Here is a 14,275-nt window from a genome sequence, read left to right as displayed (position 1 = left end):
TGAGTTTCTGATAGTACAGCGACAAACTTAAATCAGTTCAAACCCTATTTTTAACCTGTCAATTCACAAAATTCTTTAACTATTTGTGAATCAAAGAATGCCGAAAAATCATACTTCTCAACGAAGATATCAGATCTCGTAGTTCTCTTTTGGAAAATTTTGAAAATGTCGTCTGGCTAATACGTTAACGAAAAGAACTTGGAAAAAATTAAGATATCTGCAAGACAATAACAATAAGCTTCTACATATATCTGTGTTAAAATTTGAAAAAAATCGTTTCACAAATTAAAAATAAATCTGAAAAATAAGTTGGTTGAATAACGCTAAAGAAACCGGTTGAATAAATGATGTTACTTTATACTTTTTGTTTTGTTTTGGAAGCGATATGTTCGCGACGTGTTGCTCGAATTTTTCGCTTCTAGGTTCTAGGACATTTTGACCAAAAAAAACTTTAAAAAATGATTTCTCGCTTTTGGCTGAAATTCCGGGTCAAAATTAGTCCTATTTCCAAGTATTTTCAAAAAGTCAGCTTTCGAAATTTTCCGGAGATTTCTCCGAACATTTTGAATTGGTCAAAACATTTCGGTCACGAAAATGTTCAAAAATTTCCTATTGAGTTCGTTGATTCACTATCAACCCGGAATCATACAGAGCCAGTTTTTGAAATTTTCAGTTGTGATGGGATACTGCATTTGAGATATATGCCGTTGTCTGGAGAAAACTTTAAGTTACTTAAATACTGTTTTTTGTAAACCTGAGATTGTACTGAATCAATTTAATATATAATTTCCTAATATAGAAGCTCAGTTACTGAAAACAATTCACTCACCTCTGAAACTCTTGAAGCATGACTCATAATGGATTCATTACTTTTGCTTTCTGGTATTGGTGGACAAGCTCGATTCAACGGTGGACGCCGCCGAACACCCTGAAATAAGATATCAATTGATGATAGAACAAAAGAGCCGTAATACACCTTGAGGAACCCGAACACCATTCTGCAACTAAACAGGTGTCTTTTTGGTTGAGTTACGGGTGGGGTAAGTGTCTAGTCAATATAAAAGAGTGTATATTTTTTCTTTTGCGGTTGCTTTGGAGACGGAATAGGCGACGAAATGTGATAGAATGAGAAAGAAAAGAGAAAAAAGAGTCTCTAGGAATAGAAGGAAAGAGAGTTTTCTCTATTCGTGTTCCAATTGGAAACGGAAAGCAAAACGAGCTACATCGTAAAACGAGGCACGCTTTATGACTTTCTCTGGAGTGGTTTCGGTTCTTTCGTAAAATGCACTACTCACCGTAAACATCTTGACGGGCTGTGGTGGTGGAGGTGGTCGATTTGATGGAATTACCATCAGAGTGGTATGTGTTCGAGGATACGGATATGATCCGCTCGATGATGAGCGGATTATTGATTTGTTCCTGAAAATTGGATATGGTTTTCTCGGACGGAATCCATTATTCATCATAACTTTCATCCATCTTTTCAATAAGTATCTCTGTTTTCTGGAAGTGTCTTCAATCTCCATTAGTCTCTCTTCAAAATTTTCAACAGGCTAGAACTCACTATTCAGATTTTTGTATAAATTATGTAGACAGGAGATGAGATAATGATTTTTGAGAAGTATGGAATTTAGAGACTAGATTGACAACTATTCAGTTTTGGCGGAAATTTGATTGTAGAATCTTTTGCGGAAATTGGATTCGTGATCTGAACTTTGATCATCCTGGATGGCTATGAGTTTATCAATAATGTGTCAAACATACACTTTGAGGAACGGAAGATACAAATGTTGATTTATTTACGGAGCACTTACAGACAAAAATTTGAAATTCATCCTAGATACCGTAAAACCTTTATTAGAAGGGCCGGTTTTCTATTGTTTCAAGGTACTTGAGCCCTCATATTACAGGGCCCTTATATTACAAGCCCTTCCATTTTTCAGGTCATTTCTTTTCCGAAAATTCCCATCAATAAATTCTTCGAAGTTCAAAAATTATGAAAATGATCGATTTCACCGACCTTGAGCAATTTTTTGGACAGAAAATAGGGTCTCAACCATTTTCGGCAGAACTGTGAAATTCCAGTACAGAAATTTTTAATTTCAAACAACGTATTTTGATGGGGTCTCTTCTAATAAATGTATTACGGTTTTCATTTTTGGCGGAAATCGGATTGTAGAACCTCTAGCCTGAACTTCAACCTTTCACAATAGCTACGAGTTAGTTAATTATTCATCGAACAAACATTCGGAGGTACTGTAGAGACAAAGAGGGGTATATTCCCAGAGCTCTCACAGTCAAAATCTTAGAATTTATCCTAGACCTTATTAAGCGATGCCCAATATATTCATGCTCAAATTAAACATAGAAATACCATTTTCAGCTATAGCATATTTTATTCAAAGAGTTTAAATTGAGCTCAAAACGGAAAGATTCAAATCATAAAAAAAATAAAAAGGGCTTTGTGATTGACAAGTCTACAGAATGACACTTCCTTGTCATCTTCGAATTCGTTCTATTCAAAAAAACTCAACTTTTCAAATTGATAAGTTCAAAGGAATGTTTTCCTTTGTTCTTTTACTCTTTTCTTCAAAACTAAAACAAAAGCGAAAAAAGAAAAGAGAGTGAGCAAGTAAAAAAACTCAGAACAAATTGACTAGCAATCTGTCAAAATCCCGTGGAGCAGAGAACAAGGGATTTCCTCGTTTTGCATATCTTACCCAAAGCCTGGTAGGACCAATAATTGAGTTTTCTAGATTTTAGAGTTCTGAATTAGGTTGAGCTATACAAAAAAACCGACCGTGAAGATGGCGAGGAAGAAGAAGATGAGGCTGAAGTGCTCGAGGAATCCATTGGCAACGAATAAGAAAGAAGAAAAAGAAATGTTCAAAAAAAGAAATGAAGAAGAAGAAGAAACTTTTCTTATTCTTTCTTCCTCGATTTGGAAATTGTGACGGGTGAGTGTGTGCTGTCGTTGGCTTTAAGAGAAAAGTCTTTGTCGCCGTTTCGTCCCGTGTGTCTCCGATTATTTCTTTTTGATGTGTGCAAAAAAAGTGAAGAAGGAAAAGAAGAAAAAGGAGAGAAACCGGGGGCGAATTGACGAGCCGAAACGGGGCGAAAAAGTTGATAGAGTGGGAGAGAGTCCGTTGTAGAAAGAGATATTATTATTATTATTATTATAAAAACTCTATGTTTGGTGGATATATACTAGATGAATGATAGAGAGTATGTTTCCTCTACGACGCCTTCATTATTTGATACTTACCGCCTCCATGGGAAAATGAGAGTCGATAAGACTTCCATATGATGAATGAAGATGAAGATGGGAAGGGGAATGAAATGATATGTGTCAATATGGCATGTAACTGAAATCTAAAACAACGGAAGTTGTTTGAAAAGAAGACGAAAGACGGAAAAGGTAATTTGATATTCACACCGGAAGAGATGGAACAAGAATCAGGACATCAAGTAAAGGTTCGTCAGGAAACTGTTAGGAGAAGGAACATGGGATAGATTACTGTAGATTTTTTGAAGAATATTAGATTTAAGAGGGTTGGAGATTTAGGTTTGAAATTCAGAAGTGCGAACTAGTACAACGAAGAGGTCAGAATCTGTGTTGATAGGGAATATAAATTCGCTTCACGGAAGACGGAAGACGGAAACGGAACAATTTTTCCGGATTTTTCCGGGTGAAGAATTCAACAAATACTACAAAAGTTCTAGTCTTCCGTCATTTGTCACTTTTTTGGACTTTACGGAAGACGGCAGACGGAAATAACTTTTTTTCGAAGACGGGAGGACGGAGGACGGAAAACGGAATTACACTGCTCAGAATCAGAAGCCAAGAAAAACAAACGACGATGACAAACGCTCGCACAAAATAAAAATATAGGGGACCCAAAAAAGCAATCAAGTTCACAAAGTTCTTTCAAAACCGATCCCGAATGTTCCACATATCGAGCATATAGAATTGTTGTCCCATGACATTTGAAAACTGAAATTTCAAAAATAACTTTTGAATTGAATTTTTTATTTTTCTCACATTTTCAAAAGTAAGGTTTCCCAAACTTGAACTGCAACTGACAACTTTTTAAGAGCATTCTGAAATCGTTTGATGTTTGTGAACTTCTGTTACAACTTATCAAATTCGATTTTTAAAGTCTTACGAGTGGCTCATTTATAATTTTGAAAAAAATCTTTACCGTTCCCTTCAAATGCCTAGCATCTGAATCATCAAAATCCGACCGATCGTTGTCATCGAAACCTGGCTTCTCTAATCTAACTTTTTAATTGGAATTTCAATAATCCCTATTTCCTCACCCGTCCCGTAATCCTATCATACTGCCAATCATTGTGATCGTTCTCCATTCCTTTTGTAAAACTGAAAAAGCCCGAATTGCCGAACTCAAAGTTTATTTTGAAACTATCCTCACCTTTTACTCTATTATTCTATTCGGATCCTTCAAATTCGTTGATCCTAGAAGTTGTCGCCGAAGTCCTATGTCCTGTGAAACAGGGACCCGCAATCCTGAAAAATCCTGGAACTTGAACGTTGGGAACTAAGTACTGATTCTTTCCAAACTCAGTTGAATCCTAGAGTTGCCCTAAATTTGTTAGGCCTTCACGGAGGTCACAAGAATATTTGTGTTGTAAAAATTGATGTGAAAAATTAAATCGAGTACACAAAAAGAAATATTACGACCTAATTTGAGTTTCTGATAGTACAGCGACAAACTTAAATCAGTTCAAACCCTATTTTTAACCTGTCAATTCACAAAATTCTTTAACTATTTGTGAATCAAAGAATGCCGAAAAATCATACTTCTTTTATAGGATTCCTACTACAGTATTTGCAGTTCCTACAGTATCCACATTATTGATAACAGGAAAAAATATTTTATTTAATTTCAGCAACAAAAAGCAGGAACATCAACTGAAACTACAGCAGACCTTGTAATTGAGAATCGTAATGTAGTGGACGTTTTACATCGCCTCGACGCCAACTCCAACAATGTAAGCTCCCATTCATTTTTCTTGCCCTTTTCCGTGTCATCCCATCAATTCGACACCATCCCCGAAACCACTATGATTAATTCGTCGAATGCACGTTTTTGGCTCACACGCTCCCTTCTCTTTTCTTTCTCTTGAATTCTCTAGAAGTCCCAATTTTTACTCCTATTGACACAAGAGAAGAAGGCGGAATTTCTGAAAATGTATTCATAGAACATAAATTTGCATTCCATTACATCTGAGTTTTTTTTCATATCTATTCCTTCCCCCTCCTTTTCCTTTCAATTTCTTTTGACTTTCTCGGTTTTCGATTCTTTTGTGCCAGCCAAGAAACAGAAACAGCGACTTGTATGCATTTTGTGGCCAGGCATACAAAGATAAGTTTTGTCGTGTCGCTAGTGTCTCCCGGAATCCACCCATGGGACCATTCAATTTCATGTTTGTCCCCTTCATTCCTTGATTGTCCTACCCCTTTCCACTTGCCCCAACATCCCCGACTTTTACACCCGAAAAGACCTTCTTCCCTTTCATTTTCTTCTTCTCATTGCACTATTATTTTCCAGATTGTCTCTACTTCTTCTGTGCCATCATCAAGAAAATCAAAAGAAAAGAAAGCGAAAATGTCATCAACACCAAGAAGTCCTCTGATGAGTATGGCCAACAGTGTGAAGAGCAAACTCACTAAAATCACACATTTGGGAAGGAGTTCCGAGAGCAGTTCCTCGTCAAATATCAAAACGAGCCAAAGCTTTTCTGGGTTAGTTGATTTACCAAAAGTTTATTTTTCTATATATATTTCCAATCTTGCCCTATTCTTCATTTTTTTGGAAGCTCTAGAATTTCTATGGTGGATAGTTGCTTACCGTAAACCCTCTAATTGAACGCCCTCCCCAAACTGTCAACTTTTAGCTTGTATATCTCGGTTCTCGTAAAAGATATCAAAACGTGATCAACTGATAAAATGTTCATCGTAATGTCCAAAAAGTTTTTATAGTGAATCAATTTTTGATATCTTTCACAAGAACCGAGTTAAATTGATTCAAAGTTGAAAGTTAGGGGTGTCCTTCTATTACAGGTTTCACGGTATTTTTATCTTCAACCGATTCCAAAAAGTGTAATAACAAATCATTGCAAGAAGAAAACATCACAATTGTGAACAGTAACTGACATTGTTGGAAAAAAAGTCTGAAGTAATTAGTCAAAAAATCAAAAGCACCAAGTTTGATATTTTTAATAATATTTTAATATTTTCAATTTAATATTTTTAATTTTAATTTTTTTAAATGGATTTCAATCAACTCAATTTTCACATTTTTGGTCATTGAAAGATATTATTCTCCCACTAGCTAAATGACATCATTTTTCTCATTTTCTGCAACATTCCCAATTCTCTCACCCAATTCTTCATGCATTTTATTCTCAACCCTTCTTTTCTAACCCATTCCTTTTTTCTCCATTTTTTCAACCAAGTGACCAAGTCATTATTTCCGTTCCGGATTGCTATACTAAATTGAAGTCATACTACTAATAATAACGAAGCCTAAGAAGAACTCACGGAAAAGAGCAATTACCTCGAAAAGTTTGACGACAAAAACATTCGGTTATTTTTTGGCGAACAACTGGAACGACGCCTCCTTCCTTATTCTTCCTTCTTCCTCTTAGTCTTATCCTCATTCTTTTGTTTTTCGGTGGTTCCAGAAGTTTTCGCGGCACACCATCCGAAAAGAAAGAAGTGTCTTCTCTGTTAAGCTCACCGCGCCGTCAATGATATATTCGAGACGAAGACGAAGAAGCTTATGCGAAGTGTTTCTTGTCATTCATAAGCCCTTCTTCTACTTTTCTTTGTCAGATTTTTCGTGTATTCCTTCTTTTTGTTTCTCTCCTCCCACTAGTCTTCCTTGTCAAAAGTTATGTTGTTTTTGCAGTTATTTGTTGGTTTTTAAAAAACTTCATGTTCTATTTTTTGCAGAATCCGTCAACCAAAACAAGTTCCAAAACGGATTGATCAAAACGCAAATCGGGTCATCAAATCGTCGTCTATGGAAGTACCCTCGACATCAAAGGTGAGATAATTTAAAAATATCATTTTATAAAGGGTGGCGCATGATTAACCGGAGTCAAGTTTTTACTAGCCTAAAGATTGAAGAAAGCGTTTCCTGGAGCTCAATTTTGGAGTGCAAACACTCAAATAATTCAACAGTAAACCGGAAAAGTTTCAAATTATTCTATCAACGTTGAGCTGATAATGAGTTATCGTTTGTAAAATTTGCTTCATCTAATGAAAATCACAACGAACATTACGCTGTTCATTTTTGAACAATCGTAACAATACTTAGACTTGAGGAATCACTTTAAAATTTCAGTAGTTTTAAAATGATATTTCTACTGAAACTTAAAATGATAATGCTACTGAGTTGTGTGCTTCCAAGATACTTACAATTAGGTCTAAGATATATCGGTATTAATGAGACCGGCTAATTGTGCTACCCTGTAATGAAATCTGAAAGAAATTTATTTTTCCAGGTTTGTATTCCACAGGACCCAACTCCCCTTGTCGACGATAAAATAGAGGAAATCTCTGAAGCAGGTCTCATCTCGAGAAGTGAAATGGCACCTCCGAAACCAATGGAACACGTCTGTGTGAAATTGGAAGAAGACGTTCTTGTTGTCACCAAAGAGTTCGATGAACGGTATCCAGGGTGGGATATAGGATTACGAGTATATCCAACGATACTTTAGTTTTCAGGCAGAAAAGATCGGCAAGCCCTGACCCACCAGCAGTGGAGGAGAGTCAGACAATGTCAGAATTGGATCAGATTCCATCTGAAACAGTTGTAGAGACAATTTCGGAAGAATTGGATAATAATGCAAATCAGAAAACACCTGGACCAGTTCGAAGAGTCATTAAGGAGACGACAACAACTACGGTCACAACCACAACATTCTCGGAGAGCAGTCCGGTTCCAATAATCGAAAAGATGGAATTCGTGGAAAAGCAGGAATCTATTCTTGTCCCAAAATCTCATCTAGATACTGCTGCTATTCATGTGGATGTTCCTGCTCCTGTCCACATTCCGGAAGCTGTTGTCAGTCCGAAAAATGAGAGATTCGTGTCACCTGAAAGATATGTTCTTCTCGTCAAAACTCCCGAAGCACTCCGGAAGCATAGAACACTGACTATTGGAGAGAAAGATCAAAATGATGTGAAACCAGAAGAAGAGATTCAGTACACTAAAATGGAAACTGTGAAGTTCAAGGAGATCAAAGAAAAAGTAAAGTATGAGGAACCGGTGCCCAAGGAAAAGTTCATTTTGACTGTGAAGACTCCAGAAGCAATCAGAAGACATCACACGTTCACAATCAGAGACAAATCACCCGAAGAAGAGATGAAAATTACCAAATCTCAGTCGGATGTGCATGTCAGTAAGAAACTGGTGAAACAGACATCGGAACCGGAAAGAAAAACACTTGAGAAGGATTTATTCAAAGAGAAAGAAGACGTTGTTCCCGAGCCAAAGTTTGTGATCGTCATGAAGACTCCAGAATGTCTCAGAAGACATCACACATTTACTATTGGAGACCGTCCGAAGAGCCCAGATTATCCGTACATTGAGGAAGGAGAAATCACTGAACCGATTGCAACGATTGGACCACCAGCCGATAGAAGGAAGAAGGAAGAAGAAAAAGAAAAGAAGAAAAAAGAATGGGAAGAATATGAGAAACCACCCCCAGAGAAGTACATTCTCACGACTACAACTCCATTAGCCATTCGGAAATATCAGACGTTTGTTGTCGAAGCGAAAGAAGAGAAGGCGATTCCTCAATCGATGAGTGCAGATGCTGTGATGATGACAAAGAAGGGAAAAGTGCAACGATCGGAGTCAACGGATTCAAAGAAGCACAGCTATTTGCGGAGATTGCAGTTCGAGTTGTTCCGGGGAAGAAGCAGGGAACGGAAAACGGAGAAGCAGGAGAAAAGACAGAAATCGCTGGATGAGAGGAAGCCAGAATCAACACAAAAGTACATTCTTTCGACAACAACTCCCATAATGATGCGGAAGTACCAGACATTTGCGATTGTCGACGGAAAACCAAAAGATGGAGAACTTGCGAACTTGCAGTCCATTGAATCGTCTTATCAGAAACAAGTTCAAAAGGACATGTCTTTCGAGGAAGAAAAAACAACCTCTCCAGCAAAGACTTCTGATTTTTATTCGATCACTGCAACAACTCCATTGACGAAGAGGAAGGTCGTTGTAGAAGGTGACTTTCATAAATCTTTTTAATCAATAAACATTTTATTTCAGAAACTGTGACATCATCTGTTCACCAATTATCTCTTGACGAAGCTATCGGAAGTCCAACAAAGAAACCCATCTCTCCTGAGCCACGTCATCTATTCGTAATGGGCGGAAGGCGTTCGACGACACCTCAAGAGGAGCGGAAAGTAGAGAAACTACACGAGCCTCCAAGGAATTTGAAATTGGATACTGACAGAAGTCAGTCGGATAATGCTGAACTTCTCGAGGAGAGAAAGTCAACCATGTCCGGAGATCTAACATCTCCAGAAGAAGATATTCCAATGGATACAAACTTGACTCCAACTACAGAAGACGTTATGGAAGCAGTGATTATTTCAAGAAGAATTGAAGGTTTGATGACATCTCCAATTGAAGAAGAGCCGGAAGGTGTAACATCTTCTATTCGTGACTTGTCAATTAAATCGTTGGAGAAGAAAAGAAACAGCGATTCGGAAAGACCTGCTCCTGTATTCACGCCCCCTAGTCCACCAAAAGACAAGCCATTCCCAGTGATGACTGTTCCCAAATCCACCTCGACGTCTTCATCTGATTCCGCTCATCCGATGACTTCTTCCTCAAGCTCTTCTAGAATAAAGCCAACTCAACTTCCAATCAAAAAGACTATTCAAGTTGTGGATCCAATGCATATTGTCGAGTTGAAACCGGAACAAAAGTCCAAAAAAGAGGCTTTGGCCTCAAAGTGAGTGTGATCCATGTGCCTTTATCTATTGTGTTTTTCTGTTTTGCCTCTCCCAGTTTCTCGCCTGTCCTTCCCTTGTAGTCCCGTCCGTATTCTGTATATTCAGCATTCTCAGGTCTCTTCGTAATGCTGGAAAGATGCTCACTCCGTCGTTCTTGAGGAAGGAGAAGAAGGTGAGAAAGTTATTTTGGGAAAATAATCATGTTAAACTTTTTTTTTCAGCTATCAAAAAAAAGTATTTTTTACAGTAGTCCTTCGTTTAGACTTTCTGGAAGCTTGAATAGTATTGTTTTTATTGAAATACTATAAACAACCTGTAATAGAATAGTCTGCCAAGTTGAGCTCAAGTATCTCAAATCCTATGAAAGATATCAAAAATATGTCTACTGAGAAAACATTTCTGATATTATGATAAACAATTAATCAGTTAACAACATCTTCATATCTTTGACAGGAACCGAGAAAAATTTGCTTAACATTGGTAGTTAGCTATGCCTTCCTATTGAGGGTTTTGCGGTAGTTTATCTGTCTTCATAGTTAATTTTTTCTTCAAAAAAGCTTTTAATTATTTTGTGAATGATCCTCAATATCACTTCACTCAACAATCTCAACGGAAAATTTCCAGGGTCCCAAGAAATCTCTCTACCCAAAAACTACATCAAACGGCCGCCAACACATTTCCGAGAAGCTGGAAAGGTACTTGGAACTAAATTCCGAAACCCAAATTCAATCATTTTTCAATTTCTTTCAGAAAAGCCCCTCTGGCAGAAGGAGAATCTTCAGTTGTTGCAAACTCTCCGCTCGTTGAGAATCTTCCAGTGACGTTCGAGAAATGGAGCAACAAGAGCCCTCGATTAAGTGTGAAACACTTCAGTGAAACCATCATTGAAGAAGGTCTCGATGCGAATGCAAATGCAATGTCTCCACGTAAGTAGCTGTAGTTTTGAAAAGGAGGAGAAGACTCAAAAGAGCATTCTTGAAAATCAGACAGAGAACCTCATTAGAGGAGACGGAAAAGAGAGACGGACGACGTCCAAATTCAATTACTTTTCTGCTCACAACAATAACAGAAAGAAAAAGCAAAAGAAGAAGAAGAAGGGCGTCAGATGACGGAGTAAAGAGAGACAAAGTTTACAGAATTGGAGCATCGCGCTATTCCTTCTTCTCACCAGCAAGACAACGCAGGACTCATTGACGATGACATTCTGTGAGCTACTCTTCTGTTCTTCAGTCTTTTACACTTCTAAAACTAGTCAACCGTAGAAGTATATTTTATAATGAGTGCAAGAGATACCCCTGAATGCCTCGAGGCATTCATATTATTCCATCAAGATTTTTCCTCTTTTCTTCCTTCCACTCAACCCCAAAAGAGTCTCAAATTTCTTCATTATCTCGATTTCAATCTTGACGAGACAGCACGCCTTCTGCTCCCCATCCAAAAGAGTCTATATAAGACGACGACCATTGTTTCTTTTTCTTTCCCATCCTTGACTTTCAATTCTTTCAGTGATCAACCAATGCTCGTAGGAGATACCTTCTCCCATTCATCATCCATCGACTGTATTTCCGCACATCAAAGAATGAACGAAAGCATCATTTCGATCGATCGTTCGATTGCTCCTAATGAATCGTAAGTTTTGAAAAAAAGTTTTACTTCTGGAATCCTTGCACCAAATGTTGTTCAACACTTTTATATAGCCCAAAAAGAGTTTAATGAAAATCGCATGACGCATACTTGTCTTCCTGCCGATTCCGGTCAGACACACTAGCTGAACTCGTTTCCAAATTGAAATTATGAGCAAAACAGCATATCAGATGATAGATCGGTTACTGATTTAATTGCTGGTCGATTCTTATTGGATGTTGTAGAGCTTGCCGAGCTCCATTATCTGGCATGTTGTTCTACCCACAATTTCGATTTTGGAATGAGTTTGTCAGCCTACCGTGCAGGTCCGGAATCGGCCCGTCGACAAGTATGGTATGACTGAAAAACAACTTTTATAACTTTCCTCAATATCCAATAATTTTGATGAAACCTGACAGAATCAATCTACTCAAATCAATGTTTACCAATTCACATTTTTTGTTTGAGGAGCATAATTTTTAAATTTTTAATTTTTAAACTATAGAGGGGTCTCAGTTTTCGCATTTGCTGTCAGCCCGAATTTCAAAAATTGAAGCTTTTTGCAAATGCCCACTATCGGATTATCAGTTTTGCAATCAGAATCCAGTCAGTGCCATATCCGACCCAGCATCCCGTATGGAGTTTTTCTGAGATCGGTAGGATACAGCAGCCTAGCGGCCACGGTAGTTTTTGGGTCGATGAACGTATTTCGGAAGAACTAACTGATGAGTCCACGGCAACCTACCCATTGCCTGAGTCACGGGCGGCTGCGGCCGCGATCAGAACACTTCCTGCTCATATGAGTTACCTGATTCTTTTTGCTCCAGTTTCTCAACCTAAGATACTCGCAGACACATCAACAAAATCATCTGCGCAAACACATTTCGGCTGTTTCTCTCTCTCTCTCTCTCTCTCTCTCTCTCTCTCTCTCTCTCTCTCTCTCTCTCTCTCTCGATTCTCCGTTTAGTTCCTCAGCTATTGTTACCCGATCGGCGTGTATTGCGGTCATAGGCATCAGGTAGAATCGAGAGAAAAAGGAGAACGAGGCGCCCCTTCCGAACATACACACTTTTCTCATATGTATTAAAAACGAACTTGCCTATCTCGCCTACACCTACAATCGTCCTCCATGATTGATTGCTTACTATCTCCTATTTTGTCCACATTTATCAGGCAAATCACATTTCAATTCAAACATTTTTTTGGTTTTACAGAAGGAGCAGCAATCAGCCCACCCAAAACAATGTGAACAGGTATGTTTAAGCTTGCAAATCGTACAAACTGCTGTTGCAACATTTTATTTGTTTAGGAACACATTCAACGAGACGAACCTAGATCGCCAAATCGATGCAGGCCGTTCTGAAGTTCAGGACATAAAAACTCAATTGCAGAAATTGAACAGATTAGTGAATGTAAGTCAAGGTTACTGTAGGAAAATACGAGTGGTAGGAATTTGAAGGAGGTAATGACCTAATTTATGAATGACGAATCGGGAAGGAAGGCTTTTTTTTGTTTTAGTAGTCACTTCCATTTGGAAGGGAAATGAGAATAGTAATCAAAACAAAATGGCGTATAGTCATCTGGACGGAAGTTTGCAACAGCATAAAATTAAAGTGTAGCCTTCGACTGGGCTCAAACTCGGAGTGCAAAAAAATAATTAATCAGTAAATTTGCCAAATTTCAAATTATTTGATCGACTTTGAGCTGAATTATCGCTAGTCAAATTTTCTTCATCTCAAAACCACAAGAAACATTATGTCGTTCATTTTTGGACAATCGTAACATTCCTGGACTTGAGGAACCGCTTTGAAAACTTTAGTAGCTTTGAATCGAACGTAAAATCATATTCTTATTTTCCTGCTTCCAATATGTCTATGTTTAAAGATATGCCCGTTTCTATCAGTTCGGATATTTGTGCGCCGCGCTGCCCAGAGCTCTTCACCATAATCTTTGGTTGCAAATCAAATTTCATAATTACATTTTTTGCCCAACCCTTCTCCTGATCATAAAAGTGACTACGAACTCCTGATCATAAAGTGAATAACTGTTTTTGATGATTAATAGAGCTTCTTATCAGAAAAAGAGTGATTCAAATTAAACAAACTGAAATATTTATGAAATGATTACATAAGATGACGACTGAATTTTCAAGTAATAACTAAATTGTTGCAGGAGATGGGAGTGAGTGGATGGGAAGAAGAGTTGACCAGACTCCGTTGTGAAAATGAGCAACTTCGGAGGGAACTTGCCGAACGAGATGCCACAATTGCTGCTCTCCAATCACAAACTGTATCTTCTTGAAGAAGAAAAAACTGTTAAATCTTAATAATATTTCATCCTATCATTTTCCTAATAATTCGTAGTTCAAAAACTCAATTAAAGGTGGGGGGTCATGAAAAAATAATTTTCTCGAAATTCTGTTTAAATATGCCCCTCGAGGAGTTGAACTTGTCGAGGCGAGTATTGAAGGTGCGGCGCCGCTACCGACTGAGCCATGCGGGCGAAACTGGAGCGGGCGCCTGATTGCATACATAAAGGCGAGGACGACCGCTGTACGCAGAGTGACATTAAGCGTTGTACACCGTTACGGTAGAATGCATACACTGGCCCCAAAAATCCCCTGTAAAATCTCCTGTCCCC

General features: G+C 38.0%; 2 protein-coding genes across 2 annotated transcripts in view; one reads left to right on the top strand and one right to left on the bottom strand.

The window, feature by feature from the left end:
* Positions 1-1,526, bottom strand: part of CBG01708 — a gene marked incomplete at both ends in the record, with an annotated part of 2,350 nt that extends 824 nt beyond the window's left edge. The window contains 2 exons of the mRNA XM_045235851.1: positions 830-928; positions 1,296-1,526. Of these exons, the coding sequence (XP_045091903.1) occupies positions 830-928; positions 1,296-1,526 (330 nt within the window). The remainder of the gene's footprint in view (positions 1-829; positions 929-1,295) is intronic.
* Positions 1,527-3,444: 1,918 nt separating this feature from the next.
* CBG01709 lies at positions 3,445-13,936 on the top strand (the record flags this gene model as incomplete). The annotated part of the gene is made up of 15 exons (XM_045235850.1): positions 3,445-3,474; positions 4,912-5,013; positions 5,574-5,767; positions 6,980-7,073; positions 7,534-7,709; positions 7,757-9,273; positions 9,318-10,011; positions 10,127-10,184; positions 10,637-10,707; positions 10,763-10,938; positions 11,149-11,218; positions 11,519-11,641; positions 12,850-12,888; positions 12,945-13,047; positions 13,808-13,936. 15 exons carry the CDS (start codon positions 3,445-3,447, stop codon positions 13,934-13,936), a joined length of 3,576 nt encoding a protein of 1,191 aa, XP_045091902.1.
* Positions 13,937-14,275: the final 339 nt, after the last annotated feature.

Source organism: Caenorhabditis briggsae (genome assembly GCF_000004555.2).
Source record: "Caenorhabditis briggsae complete genome, chrIV, whole genome shotgun sequence".
NCBI lineage: Eukaryota > Metazoa > Nematoda > Chromadorea > Rhabditida > Rhabditidae > Caenorhabditis > Caenorhabditis briggsae.
The sequence above is the reverse complement of the archived record's forward strand: the minus strand, read 5'-3'. Positions and strand labels throughout refer to the sequence as shown.